Raw genomic sequence first — 24,077 nt, 5'->3', positions numbered from 1 at the left:
CGGACAATGTGGTTAGATAAAGGAGAGTCTTATCTTTCAAATGGTGTAAAATAGTCATATGTTTGAGAAATTGAAATTATAGCATTTTTAAGGTTTTTCGTATTTCGCGCCAGGCGCTACCATTGGATACTGGTGAGGCGTTCCGCTAGCGGAACGTCTGTCCATAAGAGGTTAAATCATTTAACTGCACCCTCTGTTGAGGTTTTGAAATCAATCAGGTCTTGATAAGAAACCCTGGATGGTGTGAGGAATCATCTCCCAATCTTGTATTCAAAGTCCACACCTCATCACTGTTGCTGTCACGACTTCCACCGGAGTCGGTCCCTCTCCTTGTTCGAGCGGTGTTCGGCGGTCGACGTTTCCCCCATGTTTGTGTGCGTGTTTGTTTTATTGTAAGGCTGTATTCTGACGGCTGGTATATTGTTACCGGGTTTTGTTATTACGCCCGTTTATTTTGTGGTACCGGTATTTTTCCAGCACCATAGTATTGTGTTTATACTGGTGTTTTCTTTAATTAAATACCTTGTCCATGCATCTCAGCTCTCCTGCACCTGACTCCTTTCACCAGTTACCCACAGCCTTGACAGAAACACACACCCCAAAGGAATGGAGTCAGCAGGAGCAGGTGCCCCAGCAGTAGGGGTTGAGGAGCAAGTTCAGCAGCACGCTGCCATGCTGCTGCACCTCGGCAGCGCCATGGATCGCGTGCTACAAACCATGGAGCACTGGGAGAGAACAGGAGTCCCTCCACCATCTCCACCAGCTCCATCAGCACCACCAGTCTCACCATCACTCACCCCTCTTTCACCCGGGCCCAGTGGGATACGGCCCTCCCGAAGGAGTATGATGGAACGGCGGCGGGTTGTCAGGGGTTCTTGCTCCAGCTAGAGCTCTACCTGGCAACTGTCCACCCGGCTCCTTCGGGCCGAGAGATCGTCGCCGCCCTCGTCTCCTGCCTCTCAGGGAAAGCCTTGGAGTGGGCCAACGCCATATGGGGGGAAGAAGAAGCGGTGTTGGACCACTTCGAGGATTTCACCCGCCGCTTCGGTCCCTCTCCTTGTTCGAGCGGCGTTCGGCGGTCGACGTCACCGGCCTTCTAGCCATCACCGATCCACTTGTCATTTTCCATTTGTTTTGTCTTTGTTTTTTACACACCTGGTTTCAATTCCCCCATTACATGTTCATTATTTAACCCTCTGGTTTCCCCCATGTTGTGTGCGTGTTTGTTTTATTGTAAGGCTGTATTCTGACGGCTGGTATATTGTTACCGGGTTTTGTTATTACGCCCGTTTATTTCGTGGTACCGGTATTTTTCCAGCACCATAGTATTGTGTTTATACTGGTGTTTTCTTGAATTAAATACCTTGTCCACGCATCTCAGCTCTCCTGAGCCTGACTCCTTTCACCAGTTACCCACAGTCTTTACAGTTGCATGTTGAAAGGTTTTGTAGACCTGGTGTTCTGTCATTGATAATCACTTAGATCTGTCCCTGTGAAGTAATAGATAAGGTCGCAGGCCTTCACAACCCAACTGATTAACATCATATACTGTATGCTATTCATATGTCTTCTTCTGGTCATCTACTGTACAATGTACAATATTTTGGATTGATTTGCACATTTACACATAGTTCTGTTCTTTCACAATGACACGCTAATTTGAGAAGGTACAGTATGTTATGTTTTTAAAAGTTTATATTGTTTGTTTTTATTTGCAAGTACTGTTTCCTCTGGTCAATATACACCCATATAAATATTATTTTCATGTATTGACCAAAGTCAATGCCTCCCATCTGCTTGGGATGAATTAAGTATTTATTAAATGTATGTACAATCACATCATAAGTACATTACATAATTATGCAGGCAGAAACACATGAAGGTCATTTTACAATAAAAAAGGTTATGTCAGATGTTTCAGGGCTTCTTCTTGAATACTTGTTTGCAGACTTTGTCTTCAACGTGGATCTCCTGAAAGAAAAAGAGACGACCAGAAAGACAATGAGACAATCAAATAACATACACCCCTCAAACTCAACTCTGGACCTCGAAGCCAGTTCCACTGCATTTTTTCAGTGTTCCCCTCTAATCAGAGACTGATTTAGACCTGGGACACCAGGTGTGTGCAGTTAATATGAATTAAAAAACAAAAACCCACAGACACTTGGCCCTCCGTGGAATGACTTTGACACCCCTGATATAGGGAATAGGGTGCCATTTCAGATGCAGTCTATATGTCAGGGGTACTGAACTCTTACACTACGATGTCCAGAACCTGCTGGTTTTCTGTTCTACCTGAAAATTAATTGCACACACCTGGTGCCCCAGGTCTAATTCAGTCCCTAATTAGAGGGGAACAATGAAAAAATGCCGTGGAACTGGCTTCGAGTTCCAGAGTTGAGTTTGAGAGGTATGGAGCTTCTGTTGTCTTAGGTATGAAGAATCTGTAATGTTCTGTATGTTGAAGTTGAAGTCTAGGACATTTCTCTCTCTCTCTTTTCTCTTTCTAATCCCCCTCCCTCCATCTTTCTCTCAGTCACCAGGTGTAGCAGGTCTCCTTCTATCCATTGCATCCAGCCACGGTTGGCCTTCTCTCCCTTCTGCACAGCCACCAACTTGTCTCCATCCCAGGTAACCAGTGTCTGAAGAACACACTCTCTCTCACACACACACACACACACACACACACACACACACACACACACACACACACACAGACACACACACACACACACAAACAAACAAACAACAGTCAGCTTACCGTAGACACACATTTGCCCAAGTACCCCACAGCTAAGATATCAGGTCGGTAGCATAGAGTAGACGTAGCATAATAAACAAACATTTGGAACACTCAAATAAGTATATGTTACGTTTGGTATTGTTGCATCAGACAGAAGGTTATTAAAGGCAAAAACTAAAGGAGGGTAGTTGGTCAGGGTGGTTGAGTGGGCATATAACTTTAACGTCTGGCAAGCTAATGGTTTTGTGTTCTAAATGTCATTCATAACATATCATACGAATTGTAATTTGTAACATATCACAGGAAATGGATGATGGATATCCATAAATTGATAAATACCATACCAAATGTAACATATCATACTATTTTGAGTGTCCAGGATTTTCGTTTGCTATGTTACGTCTACCCCTGAGTCCAGGTTGAAGATATGTGTGTATGTTTCCATAAAGCCAGGGTCAACAACTCACAGCAGTGTTTGACTGTCTCTTTTATTCTAATCTGAGAGAGACGGAGTGCAGTGACAAAGTGTCTCTCTGACCATGGTCAGAGTGGTTGTGGTCCTACCTGGATTGTCCTGTTGTCCAGTCCCTTAGTGACCTCCTCAAACTCCTCCCCAACGGTGAAGTTGACCTCGTAGTTCCTGAAGGTGCTCAAAGTTTTGGTCTCAAACTTGTCTCCGTTCTGGACGATCACCTTGGTCTGGGTCAGGTGACGGGCGATCTTACGGGTGGCAAAGTCAATATCTGGAGGAAACAGTGAAACAACGTCAGCATTTAAAGATGTTCTGCTCATTCCATGACATAGACTGTCCAGGTGAATCCAAGTGATAGCTATGATCCCTTACTGATGTCATTTGTCACGTATATCCTACCAACGGGACATTAAAAACTGTAATATCCTTTGTTTCACCGAGTCGTGGCTGAACTACGTCATTAATAACATACAGCTGGCGGGTTATACACTCTATCGAAAGGACAGAACAGCAGCCTCTGGTAAGACACGTGGGGGGCGTCTAAGCATATTTGTAAACAACAGCTGGTGCACGATATCTAAGGAAGTCTCGAGGTTTTGCTCGCCTGAGGTATAGTATATCATGATAAGCAGTTGAGCACCCTATCTACCTAGAGAGTTTTCATCTGTATTTTTTGTAGCTGTCTACATACCACCACAGACCGATGTTGGCACTAAAACCACACTCAATGAACTGTATACTGCAATAAGCAAACAGGAAAACGTTCATCCTAGTCGCCGGGGACTTTAATGCAGGGAAACTTAAATAACTTTTACCTAATTTCTATCATGATGTTAAATGTGCAACCAGAGGGAAAAAACGCTGTACCACCTTTACTCCACACACAGAGACGCATACAAAGCTCTCCATCGCCCTCCACAAGGCAAATCTTACCATAATTCTATCCTATTGATTCCTGCTTACAAGCCAAAATTTAAGCAGGAAACACCAGTGCCTCGGTCTATAAGAAAGTGGTCAGATGAAGCAGATGCTAATCTACAGGACTGTTTTGCTAGCACAGACTGGAAAATGTTCCAGGATTCTTTCGATGGCATTGAGGAGTACACCACATCAGTCACTGGCATCATCAATAAGTGCATCAATGACGTCGTCCCCACGGTGACAATACGTAGATAGCCCAACCAGAAGCCATGGATTACAGGCAACATTCGCACTGAGCTAATGGGTAGAGCTGCTGCTTTCAAGGAGCGGGACTCTAACCCGGAAGCTTATAAGAAATCCCACTATGCCCTCCGATGAACCATCAAACAGGTAATGTGTCAATACAGGACTAAGATCGACTTGTACCACACCGGCTCCGACACTCGTCGGATGTGGCAGGGCTTGCAAACCATTACAGACTACAAAAGGAAGCACAGCCAAGAGCTGCCCAGTGACACGAGCCTACCAGATGAGCTAAATAACTTATATGCTTGCTTCGAGGCAAGTAACGCTGAAAAAGGCATGAGAGCATCAGCTGTTCAAGACGACTATGTGATCACGCTCTCTGCAGCCGATGTGAGTAAGACCTTTAAACAGGTCAACAGTCACAAGGCCGCAGGGCCAGACGGATTACCAGGACTTATACTCCGAGCATGCGCTGACCAAATGGCAAGTGTCTTCACTGACCTTTTCAACCTCTCCCAATGTTTCAAGCAGACCACCATAGTCCCTTTGCCCAAGAACACTAAGGTAACCTGCCTAAATGACTACCGACCCTTAGCCCTCACGTATGTAGCTATGAAGTGCTTCGAAAGGCTGGTCATGGCTCACATCAACACCCTTTTCCCAGAAACCCTAGACCCACTCCAATTTGCATACCGCCCCAACAGATCCACAGATGATGCAATCTCTATTGCACTCCACACTGCCCTTTCACACCTGGATAAAAGGAACACATATGTGAGAATACTATTCATTGACTACAGCTCAGCGTTCACCACCATAGTGCCCTCAAAGCTCACCACTAAGCTAAGGACCCTGGGACTAAACACCTCCCTCTGCAACTGGATCTTGGACTTCCTGATGTGTCGCCCCCAGGTGGTAAGGGTAGGTAACAACACATCCGCCACGCTGATCCTCAACATGGGGGCCCCTCAGGAGTGAGTGCTCAGTCCCATCCTGTACTCCCTGTTCACTCATGACTGCACGTCCAGGCACGACTCCAACAACATCATTAACCTGTTAGGGCTAGGGGGCAGCATTGACACGGCTGGATAAAAAACATACCCGATTTAATCTGGTTACCACTCCTACTCAGTAACTAGAATATGCATATACTTATTACATATGGATAGAAAACACCCTACATTTTCTAAAACTGTTTGAATGGTGTCTGTGAGTATAACAGAACTCAAATGGCAGGTCAAAACCTGAGAGATTCCTTTACAGGAAGTGGCCTGTCTGACCATTTGTTGAACTTCTTTTCCATCTCTATCATTTACTAAGGATCTCTGCTCTAACGTGACACTTCCCACGTCGTCCATAGGCGCTCAGAGCCCGGGAAAAAACAGAATGTCGTCATTCCAGCCCCAGGTTGAAACACATTATCGCCTTTCTCAAGTGGCCCATCAAGAGACACTAGCTTATGCGCGTGACCCCGACCGCCCCCGCCTTTGGGATTTTTTCCTCTGTTTGCCGAAAAGGAGTTTCCCTGTCGGAATATTATCGCTTTTCTACGAGAAAAATGTCGTAAAAATTGATTTTAAACAGCGGTTGACATGCTTCGAAGTACGGTAATGGAATACTTAGAATTTTATTGTCACGAATTGCGCCAAGCGCGTGACACTTCTTTACTATTTTGGATAGTGTCTGGAACGCACGAACAAAACGCCGCTATTCGGATATAACGATGGATTATTTTGGACCAAACCAACATTTGTTATTGAAGTAGCTGTCCTGGGTGTGTATTCTGACGAAGACAACAAAAGGTAATGACATTTTTATAATAGTAAATATGATTATGGTGAGTGCTAAACTTGTCGGGTGTCTAAATAGCGAGCCCATGATGCCTGGGCTATGTACTTAGAATATTGCAAAATGTGCTTTCACCAAAAAGCTATTTTAAAATCGGACATATCGAGTGCATAGAGGAGGTCTGTATCTATAATTCTTAAAACAATTGTTATGCTTTTTGTGAACGTTTATCGTGAGTAATTTAGTAAAATGTTAGCGAATTCCCCGGAAGTTTGCGGGGGGTATGCTAGTTCTGAACGTCACATGCTAATGTAAAAAGCTGGTTTTTGATATAAATATGAACTTGATTGAACAAAACATGCATGTATTGTATAACATAATGTGCTAGGGTTGTCATCTGATGAAGATCATCAAAGGTGAGTGCTGCATTTAGCTGTCTTCTGGGTTTTGGTGACATTATATGCTGGCTTGAAAAATGGGTGTCTGATTATTTCTGGCTTGGTACTCTGCTGACATAATCTAATGTTTTGCTTTCGTTGTAAAGCCTTTTTGAAATCGGACAGTGTGGTTAGATTAACGAGAGTCTTGTCTTTAAATGGCTGTAAAATAGTCATATGTTTGAGAAATTGAAGTAATAGGATTTTTAAGGTTTTGAAAATCGCGCCACAGGATAGCCGTGGCTGTTACGTAGGTGGGACGAATTCGTCCCGCCTAGCCTAGAGAGGTTAAGTTTGCCCATGACACAACAGTGGCAGGCCTGAACACCGACAACGACGAGACAGCCAAAAGGGAGGAGGTCAGAGACCTGACCGTGAGCTTCAAGTTCCTTGGCGTCCACATCACCAACAAACTAACATGGTCCAAGCACACCAAGGCAGTTGTGAAGAGGGCACGACAAAATCTATTTCCCCTCAGGAGATTGAAAAGATTTGGCATGGGTCCTCAGATCCTCAAAAGGTTTTACAGCTGCACCATCGAGAGCATCCTGACTGGTTGCATCACTGCCTGGTATGGCAACTGCTCGGCCTCCGACCGCAAGGCAATACAGAGAGTAGTGCGTATGGCCCAGTACATCACCAGGGCCAAGCTTTCTGCCATCCAGGACCTCTATACCAGCCGGTGTCAGTGGAAGGTCCTAAAAATTGTCAAAGACTACCCTAGTCACAGACTGTTCTCTCTGCTACTGTACGGCAAGCGGTACCGGAGCACCAAGTCTAGGTCCAAGAGGCTTCTAAACAGCTTCTACCCCCAAGCCATAAGACTCCTGAACAGCTAATGAAATTGCTACCCACACTATTGCATTGCCCCCCCTACCTACATGTACATAAACTCAGCAAAAAAAGAAATAGCCTCTCACTGTCAACTGCGTTCATTTTCAGCAAACTTAACATGTGTAAATATTTGTATGAACATAACAAGATTCAACAACTGAGACATAAACTGAACATGCTCCACAGACATGTGACTAACAGAAATTGAATAATGTGTCCCTGAACAAAGGGGAGGACAAAATCCAAAGTAACAGTCTGTATCTGGTGTGGCCATCAGCTGCATTAAGTACTGCAGTGCATCTCCTCCTCATGCACTGCACCAGATTTGCCAGTTCTTTCTATGAGATGTTTCCCAACTCTTCCTCTTCCACCAAGGCACCTGCAAGTTCCAGGACATTTCTGCGGGGAATGGCCCTAGCCCTCACCCTCCGATCCAACAGGTCCCAGACGTTCTCAATGGGATTGAGATCCGGGCTCTTCACTGGCCATGGCAGAACACTGACATTCCTGTCTTGCAGGAAATCATGCACAGAACGAGCAGTATGGCTGGTGGCAATGTCATGCTGGAGGGTCATGTCAGGATGAGCCTGCAGGAAGGGTACCACATCAGGGAGGAGGATGTCTTCCCTGTAACGCACAGCGTTGAGATTGCCTTCAATGACAACAGGCTCAGTCCGATGATACTGTGACACACCGCCCAGACCATGACGGACCCTCCACATCCAAATCGATCCCGCTCCAGAGTACAGGTCTCGGTGTAATGCTCATTCCTTCGACGATAAACGCGAATCCGACCATCACCCCTGGTGAGACAAAACCGCAATTCGTCAGTGAAGAGCACTTTTTGCCAGTCCTGTCTGGTCCAGCGACAGTGGGTTTGTGCCCATAGACGACGTTGTTGCCGGTGATGTCTGGTGAAGACCTGCCTTACAACAGGCCTACAAGCCCTCAGTCCAGTCTCTCTCAGCCTATTGCGGACAGTCTGAGCACTGATGGAGGGATTGTACAGTCCTGGTTTAACTCGGGTGGTTGTTGTTGCCATCCTGTACCTGTCCCCCAGGTGTGATGTTCGGATGTACCGATCCTGTGCAGGTGTTGTTACACGTGGTCTGCTACTGCGAGGATTATCAGCTGTCCATCCTGTCTCCCTGTAGCGCTGTCTTAGGCGTCTCACAGTACGGGCATTGCAATTTATTGCCCTGGCCACATCTGCAGTCCTCATGCCTCCTTGCAGCATGCCTAAGGCACATTCACGCAGATGAGCAGGGACCCTGCGCATCTTTCTTTTGGATTTTTTCAGAGTCAGTAGAAAGGCCTCTTTAGTGTCCTAAGTTTTCTTAACTGTGACCTTATTTGCCTACCGTCTGTAAGCTGTTAGTGTCTTAATGACCGTTCCCAAGGTGCATGTTCATTAATTGTTTATGGTTCATCGAACAAGCATATTTAAACCCTTTAGAATGAAGATCTGTGAAGTTATTTGGATTTTTCAAATTATCTTTGAAAGACAGAGTCCTGAATAAGGGACATTTCTTTTTGTTGTTGAGTTTATTACCTCAATTGCCTCGACACCGGTGTCCCAGCACATTGACTCTGTACCGGCACCTCCTGTATACAGCCCCGCTATTGTTATTTACTGTTGCTCTTTAATTATTTGTTATTCTTATCTCTTCATTTTTTTAAGTATTTCTTAAAACTGCATTGTTAGTTAAGGGCATGTATGTTGACTCGTCCTGACCAGTAAAAGGGGTCATTTGTCATTGTAGTATGGTCAGGGTGTGGCAGGGTGTGTTGTTTTTGTGTGTTTTGGGGTTGGTTTGTTGCATGGGGATATGTTCTAATTTTCATTTTCTATATTCATTTTCTATGTGTGGCCGAGTATCGTTTCCAATCAGAGGCAGGTGTCTTTCGTTGTCTCTGATTGGAAGCCATACTTAGGCAGCCTGTTTATTCCTGCGGGTTGTGGGTGGTTGTTTTCCGTATTGTCTGTGCACCTTACGGAACTGTTTTGCCGTATTGTTTATTTTGGTTAAGTGTTCACGTTAATAAAAGAAGATGAGCACTTTACACACTGCGCCTTGGTCCAACCCTTCCGACGCATGTGACAGAACCACCCACCACCGAAAGACCAAGCAGCGTGGAAGGGAGCAACAGGAGAAGTACTTGGAGTTGTGGACGTGGGATGAAATGTTAGACTGGAAAGGACCCTGGAGGCAGGCTGGGGAGTATCGCTGGCCGAAGGAGGACCTTGAGGCAGCGAAGGCAGAGCGGCGTTACTATCAGGTGCTGTATAAGCCTAGAGGGAAGTGCGAGAGGCTGCCCCAAACATTTCTTTGGGGGGGGGGGGGGCACACGGGGAGTTGGGCAGAGTCAGGGTGGAGTCCTGAGCCAACTCTCCGTGCTTACCGTGGGGAGCGGGTGACGAGGAAAGCACCGAACTATGCGGAAATGCACACTGTATTGCCCATACGCACGCACAGTCCGGTGCGGTCAGTACGGGCTCCTCAGCGTTGCCGTGTGAGAGTCGGCCGGCAGCCAGGGAGAAGTGCGCCGGCACAACGTATCTGTTCTCCAGTGCGTCTCCTCAGCCCAGCTTACCCTGCACCTACTCTACGCACGGCAGCCCTCATTCTCCAGCAAAGCCCAGTTCGCCCTGTGCCAGCGCTCCGCCCGTGCTGGGCTACAGTGACCATTAAGCCAGGACGGGGTGTGCCAGCCCTGAGCTCCAGACCTCCAGTGCGCCTCCACGGCCCAGTGTGCCCTGTGCCTGTTCTGCGCACCCAGTCTCCTGTAAGTCTCCCCAGCCCGGGGAGACCGGTCCCAGCTCCACGCAGGAGGCCTCCAGCGACACTCCTCAGCCCGGAGCCTCCAGCGACGCTCCTCAGCCCGGAGCCTCCAGCGACGCTTCTCAGCCCGGAGCCTCCAGCGACGCTCCTCAGCCCGGAGCCTCCAGCGACGCCCCTCAGCCCGGAGCCTCCAGCGACGCCCCTCAGCCCGGAGCCTCCAGCGACGCCCCTCAGCCCGGAGCCTCCAGCGACGCCCCTCAGCCCGGAGCCTCCAGCGACGCCCCTCAGCCCGGAGCCTCCAGCGACGCCCCTCAGTCAGGAGCCTCCAGCGACGCTCCTCAGTCAGGAGCCTCCAGCGACGCTCCTCAGTCAGGGGCCTCCAGCGACGCTCCTCAGTCAGGGGCCTCCAGCGACGCTCCTCAGTCAGGGGCCTCCAGCGACGCCCCTCAGCCCGGGGCCTCCAGCGACGCCTCCCAGTCCGGGGCCTCCAGCGACGCCTCCCAGTCCGGGGCCTCCAGCGGTGGTCTGCAGCCCAGTGCCTTCAGCGGTGGTCTGCAGCCCAGAGTCTTCAGCAACGGTCTACAGCCCAGAGCCTCCAGCAGGGGTCGGCAGCGCAGAACGGGAGCTACGCCCGGAGCCAGAGCCACCTCCGTCGTGGGAGGATTGGCGAAGGGGGGGTGTAGCACAGGAACCGTCATTGACGGTGGCCACCCTCCCTTCCCTCACTTTAGGTTTGGGGTTGTTTTTGTGTTTTTTTTGGTTTTGAGGTGCAGTCGGGGTCTGCACCTTCGGGGGGGGGTCAAATTATCTTTGAAAGACAGGGTCCTGAAAAAGGGACGTTTCTTTTTGTTGTTGAGTTTATTACCTCAATTGCCTCGACACCGGTGTCCCAGCACATTGACTCTGTACCGGCACCTCCTGTATACAGCCCCGCTATTGTTATTTACTGTTGCTCTTTAATTATTTGTTATTCTTATCTCTTCATTTTTTAAAGTATTTCTTAAAACTGCATTGTTAGTTAAGGGCATGTATGTTGACTCGTCCTGACCAGTAAAAGGGGTCATTTGTCATTGTGGTGTGGCAGGGTGTGTTGTTTTTGTGTGTTTTGGGGTTGGTTTGTTGCATGGGGATTTGTTCTAGTTTTCATTTTCTATGTTCATTTTCTACGTGTGGCCGAGTATCGTTTCCAATCAGAGGCAGGTGTCTTTCGTTGTCTCTGATTGGAAGCCATACTTAGGCAGCCTGTTTTTTTTCCTGTGGGTTGTGGGTGGTTGTTTTCCATATCGTCTGTGCACCTTACGGAACTGTTTTGTTGTATTGTTTATTTTGGTGTTCACGTTAATAAAAGAAGATGAGCACTTTACACGCTGCGCCTTGGTCCAATCCTTCCGACGCATGTGACATATGTAAGCATTTCACTGTAAGGTCTACACCTGATCTATTCGGCGCATGTGACAAATAAAATTTTATTTAATTTGTTAAATTAATTTCAATCAGTGTAGATGAAGGGGAGGAGACAGGTTAAAGAAGGATTTTTAAGCTTTGAGACCATTGAGACATGGATTGTGTATGTGTGCCATTCAGAGGGTGAATGGGCAAGACAACATATTGAAGTGCCTTTGAACGGGATATGGTAGTAGGTGCCAGGCACACTGGTGTTTCAAGAAATGCAACGCTGCTGGGTTTTTCACGATCAACAGTTACCCGTGTGTATCAAGAATGGTCCACCACCCAAAGAACATCCTGCCAACTGGACTCAACTGTGGGAAGCATTGGAGTCAACATGGGCCAGCACCCTGTGGAATGCTTTCGACACCTTGTAGAGTCCATGCCCTGACGAACCGAGGCATTTCTGAGTTCATCAGGGGGTGCAACTCAATATTAGGAAGGTGTTTCTAATATTTTGTACACTCAGGATAAGTATCAAGTATGTTTTCATATAGATTCTGTTCACCTTGGTTGGACAGTGAGGTGTGTGTGTATAGTATACTTTTTATTGTGCTCCCTTGTGCATAAGCCACCAGTCCTCCTCTTCAGTTATGAGACTGCAGCTCAAGTCCTAGAATTACTATTCCACTCAAACCAGCTCTGTTGACAATCTAATTTACCCTTTAAAAATGGAATTGTACCAGAAATAGAGCTAAATAAGGTAAACTGTGAGCCTGCAAAAGAGACCGCCTCTTTCATTTTGATATTCATATTGCATTGGCCACAAAGTGCAAATTCAATTTCTACCCATCTCTCGTTTTGATGAGGCTCTTTTACTTACCCATCCGAATATTTTTCTTCCTCCCTCTATTTCCATATGAGTGTAATTTTCGATCCGCTCATGGAAATGAGAGAGCGGCACGGAATGAGACACCTTGGATTGTTTGTTTTTGGGGATTTTTCTGGGTTGAGCGGGAGGGACTTATGAATTGCAGATAAAGTCGTGAATAATAAACGACTTGGGGTTGATCAACGCCATGCTGAATGGATGGATGGGGGCCTTCGTTTGCCAGCGACATGCCGATGCCGCTTGGCAGAGCTCGGGAGGGGAATGGGTATGGGGACGATGTTAAATGTGGAAAAGAGTAAATCTATATTTATTCAACGTGGTAACAAGCAGGAGCCATTCACACAAACAGTCGAGGTTAAGTCACCGTGACAGCAGCTCAGTAAGTAAATGAAGCAGCACTAGAGAATCCTTTCTCTCTCTCGCCCTTTTTTTCTCTCTCTCTCTTCCTCTCTCCCTCACACACTCTCACTGTCTATCACAATCTCACTCACTAACACACTTAAATAGTCTTTACACAAACGTTATCTCCGACATCCCCCTCTCAATCAGACACACTCTTGCACACAAACACAATGACATATGCACACAGGCACACACATATGCACACAGGCACACACACATGCACACACACATGCACACACATGACACACTCTTTCTCTGTCAATTCCTTCTCTCTTCTTCACCCCTTCCCTCCCTCACTCTTCACCATCTCTCTCTGCATGTCTGTATCTCTGTATCTCTGTATCTCATCTATTTTCCAACAGACATGAGAAGAACAGCTTACCAATGGCATTCATGATATCCTCAAAGTTCTCGTTGGTGACCATCACCCATTGTCCATTGAAGTCTGCAGGCATCCTGGCACCGGCTGGGTTTGTGTTACTGTATATGCCCTGTATATGTCTATGGGGATTTTTCTCACACGCAAACACAATGCATGAGGTAGATTCTATTGGCCCAACCCTTTATATACTGCCTGTTTACATGTGGAATTAAGGGGCAGGGTTCGCCTGATAACACTCTCTCTATTTCTTTGAAAGAGAAGGGGTGTGTGTGTGTGTGTGTGTGTGTGTGTCAAGTGTGGAGGCACTTAGCGTCAGCTAACCCACTGACTCTTAACAGGCTAGCCGGATCACTTGTTCATTGTGATGATGCAGAAAGGAAACAAGATGGAGAGCACCAGCTAGAGCAATGGTAGTTAGTTCCACTGTCACCCGTAAACACAGACACTAAAAAGCAATGCTGAGGAGAAGGTCAGAAAGTTATTTCTCTCTTCTGAAACAAGAATAGGTTTCCATTGAGTGCACATTTGACTATTTTCTTCATGTTAAGTCAAAGCAACACACTGGCATTTGCATTTAACCTGCAATCTAGCCTGGTTGCCAGATGTGTATGTGCTTTAGCTAACTCCTATGATTTAGCTAAGGGAAACTGGCTAGGGATGGGATTAAAACAAACAACAGATAACTGTGCAACGTGTCTGTAAAATGTATATAGTATGTATAAACTGGAAGTAGAAGTGTTGTTGTCCATTAGTTTAATCCAATTAGGAGAGGGGTATGTAGGGTTAGAGGAAAATAATGAAGGAAAATATATTTTACAAACAAATATATGTTGAAGGGAAATTATGCAGACAATTACATTGATGGAATCTACAATCTATCTGCACTACTAAAGCTGATCTACCCCCGAAAATATAAATCAATAAAACATAAATACATTTAGGAAACTGATCTGGCAACCAGGCTAGATGCAATCTGCAGGGGAAGTGGAAACCCTTTCTGTACACTTTCACCGGTTCTGATTGCATATTTGCCAATTACCTCTGTAGCTATAAATGGTTTGTAGATGTATTTGCTTTGACTTTAATTCTTCCTACTGAATTGCAATAACCTACCGCATTTCTGACTTGAAATCCTTTGTCATGATTAATGCCAATGTCAATTTGATTTGTGAGTGAGTGAGTGAGTGAGTGAGAGTGAGTGAGAGTGAGAGAGAGAGAGAGAGAGAGAGATGATTACTTTATCAGCCCTATGTGATGGCCCCATAATCAAAGGAGATAGGAAGAGGGGGGAGACAGAGAGACAGAAAGAGAGAGGGACAGAGAGGGACACACAGAGAGAGAGAGAGAAGGACATTGAGAGACATTGAGAGAGAGGAAGTGAACATGAGAGGGGGTATACAGAATTCAACCTCTCTAAAACAAAGAGAAAATAATAATATGCCTGTATCTTTCAAACCTATAGCAAATGAATAACTTGTTGCATGGTGTGTTTACAGTAGTGTGCATGATGTTTCTGCCATGGTATGTTTACAGTAATGTGCATGAAGTTTCTGCCATGGTATGTTTACAGAAATGTGCATGATGTTTCTGCCATGGTGTGTTTACAGTAATGTGCATGGTATGTTTACAGTAATGTGCATGATGTTTCTGCCATGGTATGTTTACAGTAATGTGCATGATGTTTCTGCCATGGCATGTGTACAGTAATGTGCATGGTGTGTTTACAGTAATGTGCATGATGTTTTTGCCTTGCTATATTTACAGTAATGTGCATGATGTTTCTGCCATGGTATGTTTACTGTAATGTGCTTATTATGTTTACAGTAATGTGTATGATGTTTCCATGGCATTTTTTACAGTAATGTGCATGATGTTCACAGTAATGTGCATGTTGTTTCTGCCATTACATTTACATTTTAGTCATTTAGCAAACGCTCTTATCCAGAGTGACTTACAGTAGTGAATGCATACATTTCAGATATTTCATACATTTTTTCCCTGTACTGGTCCCCCGTGGGAATCGAACCCACAACCCTGGCGTTGCAAACACCATGCTCTACCAACTGAGCCACACGGGACCCGTGGTATGTTTACAGTAATGTGCATGATGATTTTGCCTTGGTATATTTACAGTAGTGTGCATGATGTTTCTGCCATGGTATGTTTACAGTAATGTTTGTGATGTTTTTGCCATGTTTACAGTAATGTTCATGATTTTTCCACAATATGTTTACAGTAATGTGCATGATGTTTCTGCCTTGGCCCATGGCCATTTAATATTCCTAATGTGACCTTGAGCTCATAAACAGTGCATTAAGATAATAGATAATGCATGAGCTTGGTGTTGGGTGAACCCAGCCACAATCCTATTCTATAAATACATGCACCCAACAACAGCTGAACAACGGCTCTGCATAGATTGTGTTGTATGTACTGTGCTCCTGACTGCACAATTCATTTACCTGCGGGGACAATAAAGTTGTAACTGAATTCAAATTGAAATGGTGCAGTTATTTAGAACCACCGATTGTTGCATTTGCATCACATCAAAATAACAGTTTGACAGTTTGACTGTGTAACGTCTGCTTCCAACTCACACCCACAAACACATAGATCCCCTGAACGCAGCTCACTCTCCAGATTACTGATTACTTTGTTATCAGCCCTATGTGATGGCCCCATAGTCAAAGGAGATAGGAAGAGGGGGGAGACAGAGGGACAGAGAGAGAGAGGGACAGAGAGAGGGACAGAGAGAGGGACAGAGAGGGACACGCAGACAGAGAGAGAGAGACATTGAGGGAGACGAAGTGAACATGAGAGGGGGTATACTGAATTCAACATCTCTTAAGGTCTAAAACAAAGAGAAAATAATAATATGCCTGTATCTTTCAAACCTAAAGCATATGAATAACTTGTTGCACGGTGTGTTTACAGTAGTGTGAATGATGTTTCTGCCATGGTATGTTTACAGTAATGCGCATGAAGTTTCTGCCATGGTATGTTTACAGTAATGTGCATGATGTTTCTGCCATGGTATGTTTACAGTAATGTGCATGAAGTTTCTACCATGGTATGTTTACAGTAATGTGAATGGTGTGTTTACAGTAATGTGCATGATGTTTTTGCCTTGGTATATTTACGGTAATGTGCATGGTGTTTCTGCCATGGTATGTTTACAGTAATGTGCATATTATGTTTACAGTAATGTGCAAGATGTTTCCATTACATTTTTACAGTAATGTGCATGATGTCTCCATAGCATGTTTACAGTAATGTGCATGATGTTTTTGCCATGGTATGCTTACAGTAATTTGAATGTTATGTTTACTGTAATGTTCATGATATTTCCATAATATGTTTACAGTAATGTGCATGATGTTTCTGCCTAATATTCCTAATGTGACCTTGAGCTCATAAACAGTGCATTAAGATAATAGATAATGCATGAGCTTGGTGTTGGGTGAACCCAGCCACAATCCTATTCTATAAATACATGCAACCAACAACAGCTGAACAACGGCTCTGCATAGATTGTGTTGTATGTACTGTGCTCCTGACTGCACAATTCATTTACCTGCGGGGACAATAAAGTTGTAACTGAATTCAAATTGAAATGGTGCAGTTATTTAGAACCACCGATTGTTGCATTTGCATCACATCAAAATAACAGTTTGACAGTTTGACTGTGTAACGTCTGCTTCCAACTCACACCCACAAACACATAGATCCCCTGAAAGCAGCTCACTCTCCAGATCCCAATCACCTGAATTCTAATCACCTGTTCACACACCTGCATGTCATTATCACACACTATTTAGTTCAGTTCTTTGCACCCCATCACTGTGAGGTATTGTTTGTTTTGTGACACATGGCTTTTGGAGCACTGGGTTTCCCTGTGATTTGCTCATCCTGTGTATGATTGTTTTTGCCTGCCTCACTAATAACACCTTTTGCCTATCCCCTGCCTGTACTTTAGCCTATCAAATTTCCTGGTATCTACCTATTGCTAGATCTCCCAGACTACGTTACTAGCCTTTTCCCTGCCTGTACTGTTGCCCTTTTGGTCCCCCTGTGTATGACCTTCTGCCTGCCCCTGGACCCAGCTACCTGCCTCCTCCTGTGGTCCTTTGCAATAAACACCTTCCCTTGAAACCAGCTCTCTGTCTCCCCTCGTGCTCATTACAGACTGTGATGTGAATTGACCCTTGAGTTGCTTTGAAGGGGTCAAAGTTCGATGTCTGAAATGTATCATCCCTCTGATAAGAGTAAAATAACACTTATCATCTGAACTGTTACCCCAGCACTGACACGCACCTTAGTAAAGTGTCACAGAACAGAACTGTTGTCATGCAACTGTGTACGTTTTTCTTAAAACTAGTGCTTAAAACTAATGTAGCCTAGCTCTTCCCTCGTTCTGCTTTATTTCCAAACCACAAGCCTGGAGAATACCCATCCAAGTACTTAACCCTCTACTACACATCATTGCCCACAGGCAACAGAATATTTTCTATTGGTGAGGAGCCTAATCGAGCAGTTGGAATCATACCCTTTAATAGTGAGGACAGTGGGTTTGAGGACAGTGAAAAAGAGTGCTTGCTTCTACTGTTTCACTTAATAAATGTTCTGAAAATATCAGATTATTTTTTGTAAAAAAAATGTCCTTCGTGTTTTAGTACCCTTATGACACAGCATTGCCCTGAGACAACCCAAAAAGATTCTGGCTGTGGGGGTTAAAAATTGGTTTTTATTATTGATACATTATCAGAGCCTAAATCTTCCAAAATATTGGATGGAATATATATTTCAACCAGAATGTATGCAGTAGAGGGTTCATATTAATTAGGTGGGTGATTTATGTTTTCCTATTTCACACATGTACAATTGTGTATCAATACATGTGTGAATAGACACCCTCAGAGTGGGGTCATAGCCAGGGTCTGACCCTGGAGCAATTAGGGTTAAGTGATACATTTTTCACCATTACAGCTCGGGGAGTCAAATTAGCAAACCTTTGGTTACTACCCCAACACCCTATTCACCTGCTAGCCATAGAGTATCCTGTGCAATAGCCCCCTACATTTTGTTATTGACTTTCCTCACCAGCAACTTCAATGCCAAACATGGATTGTTCCATATTTTAACCACACGAGGGTGGTATTGTAACATAAAAAACAATACATTTTTATTTCTATACGTTTGCTCTACCCATGCTCAGACTTTCTATATCTCTGTCTCTCCTTTCAGCCCGTTCTACATCCTCATAGTCTAACACAGGAGTCTGTTTTATAACCCATCTAATGGACTGCTTGCAAATTTGACATCTCTCTCGCTCTCTCTCTTTCTCTCTCTGTACATTACAGAAAGCTTTATTTTCCCATCTCTTTAATTCCTGGGTATCTCTGTCTTTATGTTTCTTCTTGCTAGCTGTGTTGCAGTTTTCCTTTTGGAAGCATCAAAGATCAGTGGTGTAAAGTAACTAAGTAAAAATACTTTAAAGTAGTACTTAAGTATTTTTTTTTGGGGGGGGGTATCTGTACTTTACTATTTATATTTCTGACAACTTTAACTTTTACTCCACTACATTCCGAAAGACAATCAAAAATGTGCCCGTACAGTACAATTTCAAATCAAATCAAATGTTATTTGTCACATGCCCCCGAATACAACAGGTGTAGACCTTACAGTGATATACTTACAACTTCCAAGCCCTTAACCCACAATGAGGTTTTAAGAAAACACCTACAAACAAAAAGTAAGAGATAAGAATAACAAATAATTAAAGAGCACCAGTAAATAACAATAGCGGGGCTATATACAGGGGGTACCGGTACAGAGTTGAACAGATTTTTTTTCGTTCTCAGGACTGCAGAAGGCCTGTCTTTCAACAACACTACGCCCCATCAGAGAATCTGACATAGATGTAGACAGCCAAAGTTTCATAGTTCATGCACATGCGCACACACGTACACACGCATGTAGATGTAGGATCTTAATTTGAGCCAGTTTTCTACAGCAGGAAAATAATCCTGCAGAAGCAGGAAATGCGAATTATTATGTGGATTATAATTCATGGACATTTTTCTGAAGGGGATGATGGATCTTTCATTAGGGTAAATGAAGTCTGACATTTTAAAGTGGAAATTATCAACTTTAGAAGGTTTTTTAAACCACAAATACACTACAAGTTTGCATTTTCTGCTGCGCAGGAAAATTCTCAGCAACAAAAGTGGTAAAATTAAGATCTTACGTCTGTATGTGTGTGTGTCTAAAAGATAGGGGGACAATTGGCAAAGACTTAAGTGCCATTTCAAAGCCCAAAACATTATGGGGCCATACTTGCGAATATAAGTAACGTTTTAAAGTTAAATGGGTTCTCCAGCTCAAAATACATATCAGTCAATTAAAATCGTCGATTTACTTGCATGTGACAGAACGCTAAATTGTAGATGGTCCCATCAGAAAACATGGTACACGTTAGCCCTATGCTAACTCCAACAGTTGGCACTGTTTACAGTGCCTTCGGAAAGTATTCAGACCCTTGACTTTTTCCACATTTTGTTACGCTACAGCCTTTTTCTGAAATGGCTTAAATAAATAAAAAATCATCAGCAATCTACACACAATACACCATAATGACAAAGTGAAAACAGGTTTTCAGAATATTTTGCAAATGTATTAAAAATACAAAACAGAAATACTTATTTCCATTACTATTCAGACCCTTTGCTATGAGACACCAAATTGAGCTCAGGTGCATCCTGTTTCCATTGATCATACTTGAGATGTTTCTACAACTTGATTGGAGTCCACCTGTGGTAAATTCAATTGATTGGAGATTATTTGGAAAGGCACACATCTGTATATATGAGGTCTCAAAGTTGACAGTGCATGTCAGAGCAAAAACCAAGCTATGAGGTCGAAGGAATTGTCCGTAGAGATCCGAGACAGGATTGTGTCGAGGCACAGCTCTGGGGAAGGGAACCAAAACATTTCTGCAGCATTGAAGGTCCCGGAGAACACAGTGGCCTCCATTCTTAAATGGAAGAAGTTTGGAACCACCAAGACTCTTCCTAGAGCTGGCTGCCCGGCCAAACTAAGCAATCAGGGGAGAAGGGCCTTGGTCAGAGAGGTGACCAAAAACCCGATGGTCACTCTGACGTGAGAAGAAGCGCTTTCACTTGAGGAAATTTGTTGGGCTGTCACCGCAGCAAAAGGTAGTGGGAAACGTGGTAAGGTTAAGAGAAAATTAAAACAATGATGATGATTATGCCTCATAGGGTCTTCTTTTCTCTATGTCTGGTTTCTCTGTGGTTTCTTCTGCTTTTCCTTTCTCTTTTCTATATGGAGGTACCAAGTGTGGGTTATTTCAATATTAATGGGGGAAGGGACAGGAATAAGAGGGCTTGGGTATTAGAAGTAATAAAACAGAAAGGCTTAATGTAGTTTTTCTACAGGAGACACATAGTAATTAGGTTGACTGGGGTACGTGGTGGGAGGGGCAGCATATACTCAGTCATGGTACTAATTTCAGTGCTGGGGTGGCAATTTTGTTTTCCTTAGGCTTAGGGGTGACTGTGGTATCTACAACAGAGATTGTCAAGAGTCGGGTTTTATTGGTCAAGGCGGATGTTATGGTTTTTCAAATTAGTTTTGTATGTTTATGCTCCTAATGAGGGTACAGAGCATATTGCTGTATTTGATAAAAGAAAGGAAACCTTAAGACAGTGTGACAAAGAGGGGTGTATGATTTTAGGGGGGGACTGGAACTGTACGGTGGATTTTACTGTTGACCGCGCTGCTGAAGAACCTCACCTGCGGTAAGCTACTTGCCTGTCTTGTCTATTAACTGAGCTTTCTGATGTGTGGAGAGTAAGGAATGCAAAAGTTAGGCAGTACACATGGTTGAAAGTTAATGAAGGTGGTGTCAGTGCAGCAAGGTTAGACAGGTTTTTAATTTAAAAAAAAATGTATTTAACCTTTATTTAACCAGGAAGGGCTCATTGATATTTCAAATCTCCTTTTCAAGGGCGTTCTGGCCAAGATAGGAAGCACCAAGTCATTACAAAAATTACAGACAAACAACATGAAAAACTACAAGTATTCTAGTAAAAACCATAGAATTCACAAGAGTATAACAAAATCAAAAACAGCAAATTAAAAACATTGACAGGTCAGGGAATCAGTCTCAAAATCATTCATCAGTGATTTAAAAATACCAATCGGGACAACTTCTTCCAGTTTAAAAGTATTTTGTAAGGCGTTCCAAGACGATGGCGCAGAGTACATAAAAGCCCTTTTACCACATTCAGTTCGGACGTTTGGAACAGTTAGCAGGATAATTTATCCTGTTAGGGCTAGGGGGCAGTATTGACACGGCTGGATAAAAAACATACCCGATTTAATCTGGTTACCACTCCTACCCAGTAACTAGAATATGCATATACTTATTACATATGGATAGAAAACACCCTAAAGTTTCTAAAACTGTTTGAATGGTGTCTGTGAGTATAACAGAACTCAAATGGCAGGTCAAAACCTGAGAGATTCCTTTATAGGAAGTGGCCTGTCTGACCATTTCTGGAACTTCTTTGCCATCTCTATCTTTTACTAAGGATCTCTGCTCTAACGTGACACTTCCTACGTCGTCCATAGGCGCTCAGAGCCCGGGAAAAACCTAAATGTCGTCATCCCAGCCCCAGGCTGAAACACATTATCGCCTTTCTCAAGTGGCCGATCAATGGACTCTGGGCTTAGGCGCGTGACCTGGCCGCCCCCGTCTTTGTGATTTTTTCCTCTGTTTGCCGAAAAGGAGATTCCCGGTCGGAATATTATCGCTTTTCTACGATAAAAATGGCATAAAAATTGATTTTAAACAGCGGTTGACATGCTTCGAAGTACGGTAATGGAATATTTAGAATTTTTTTGTCACGAATTGCGCCATGCGCACGACCCTTCTTTACCATTTCGGATAGTGTCTGGAACGCACGAACAAAACGCCGCTATTCGGATATAACGATGGATTATTTTGGACCAAACCAACATTTGTTATTGAAGTAGCAGTCCTGGGAGTGCATTCTGACGAAGACAACAAAAGGTAATCAAACTTTTATAATAGTAAATATGATTATGGTGAGTGCTAAACTTGCCGGGTGTCTAAATAGATAGCCCGTGATGCCTGGGCTATGTACTTAGAATATTGCAAAATGTGCTTTCACCAAAAAGCTATTTTAAAATCGGACATATCGAGTGCATAGAGGAGGTCTGTATCTATAATTCTTAAAATAATTGTTATGCTTTTTGTGAACGTTTATCGTGAGTAATTTAGTAAAATGTTAGCGAATTCCCCGGAAGTTTGCGGGGGTATGCTAGTTCTGAACGTCACATGCTAATGTAAAAAGCTGGTTTTTGATATAAATATGAACTTGATTGAACAAAACATGCATGTATTGTATAACATAATGTCCTAGGGTTGTCATCTGATGAAGATCATCAAAGGTTAGTGCTGCATTTAGCTGTCTTCTGGGTTTTTGTGACATTATATGCTAGCTTGAAAAATGGGTGTCTGATTATTTCTGGCTTGGTACTCTGCTGACATAATCTAATGTTTTGCTTTCGTTGTAAAGCCTTTTTGAAATCGGACAGTGTGGTTAGATTAACGAGAGTCTTGTCTTTAAATAGCTGTAAAATAGTCATATGTTTGAGAAATTGAAGTAATAGGATTTTTAAGGTTTTGAAAATCGCGCCACAGGCTTCAAGTGGCTGTTACGTAGGTGGGACGAATTCGTCCCGCCTAGCCCAGAGAGGATAAAGTCCAGCGAACAAAGAGAGTACCCACCACATTTCTGAACAATAAAAATGCCCAAATAAAAAGGTAGTACACCCCAAATGGCTTTGTAAATAAAAGTATACCACTGACTGAGCTTACGAGTGACTAGAGAAGGCCAGCCAACCCTGGTATACAAACTGCAGTGGTGCAGGGTTTTGGGTTTTGCAGTTTAAAATAAATCTCAAAGTGCCATGGTAAAGGGTGTCAATTTATCTCAAACACTGAGTGGAAGCATTCATATATAAAATATCCCCACAATCTAGTAAAGGCAAAAATGTAACTGATTCTAGCTTCCTTCTGGCTTCAAAAGAAAAACAGGCCTAATTTCTAAAATAAAATCCCAATTTCAGCTTCAATTTTTTTGTAAGTTGTTGAATATGCAATTTAAAAGAGAGGCCGTCATCAATTAAAATTCCAATATATTTATATGAGTTTACAGTCTCAATCTCATTGCCCTGACAGGTAATAATAGGTGAAAAGTTCAGAGGTCTATTTCTTGCTTTAGAAAACACCATTAGTTTAGTTTTATCAGTATTGAGGATAAGCTTCAATTGACACAAGGTATGTTGAACAGTATAAAAAGCAGTTTGCTAGTTCTGGAAAGCTTTTGTAAGAGATGAGGCACAACAGTAAATAACAGTATCATCAGCACAAAAATGAAGTTGCGCATTTTGGACATTTTTGTCTAAATTATTTATATAAATAGTGAATAAGAGAGGACCAAGTACAGATCCTTGGGGCACACCATTACAGACAGACAATTTAACAGACATGAGCCCATCAAATTGAGTGCACTGAGTTCTATCAGACAGATAGTTAGCAAACCATGCAACTGCATGCTCCGAAAGACCTACACTCGACAATCTCTGCCTTAGTATAGCATGATCAACTGTATCAAAAGCCTTAGAGAGATCAATAAAAAGTGAGACACAGTGCTGTTTTTGTCAAGGGCTTCAGTGATATCA

The 24,077-nt window shown here is 43.6% G+C and overlaps 1 protein-coding gene across 5 annotated transcripts; it reads right to left on the bottom strand.

Annotated features, from left to right (window-relative positions):
- Window positions 1–1,779: 1,779 nt before the first annotated feature.
- On the bottom strand, window positions 1,780–13,435 carry LOC106613114 (retinol-binding protein 2-like). 5 transcript variants are annotated; one of them, XM_014215046.2, is made up of 4 exons: window positions 13,287–13,433; window positions 3,308–3,486; window positions 2,541–2,660; window positions 1,780–1,971 (listed from the first exon to the last, which is right to left on the bottom strand). In XM_014215046.2, the coding sequence occupies exons 1-4, from the start codon at window positions 13,357–13,359 to the stop codon at window positions 1,918–1,920; spliced, it is 426 nt and encodes a 141-aa protein (XP_014070521.1). In that variant the 5' UTR covers window positions 13,360–13,433; the 3' UTR covers window positions 1,780–1,917. The 5 variants fall into 5 exon arrangements, with proteins under 5 accessions (XP_014070521.1, XP_014070524.1, XP_014070522.1 ...); XM_014215049.2 differs by having other exon boundaries at window positions 2,541–2,656; XM_014215047.2 differs by having other exon boundaries at window positions 2,541–2,642.
- Between the last annotated feature and the right edge of the window lie 10,642 nt (window positions 13,436–24,077).

This window comes from Salmo salar, chromosome ssa09 (genome assembly GCF_905237065.1).
Source record: "Salmo salar chromosome ssa09, Ssal_v3.1, whole genome shotgun sequence".
Lineage (NCBI taxonomy): Eukaryota > Metazoa > Chordata > Actinopteri > Salmoniformes > Salmonidae > Salmo > Salmo salar.
The sequence above is the reverse complement of the archived record's forward strand: the minus strand, read 5'-3'. Positions and strand labels throughout refer to the sequence as shown.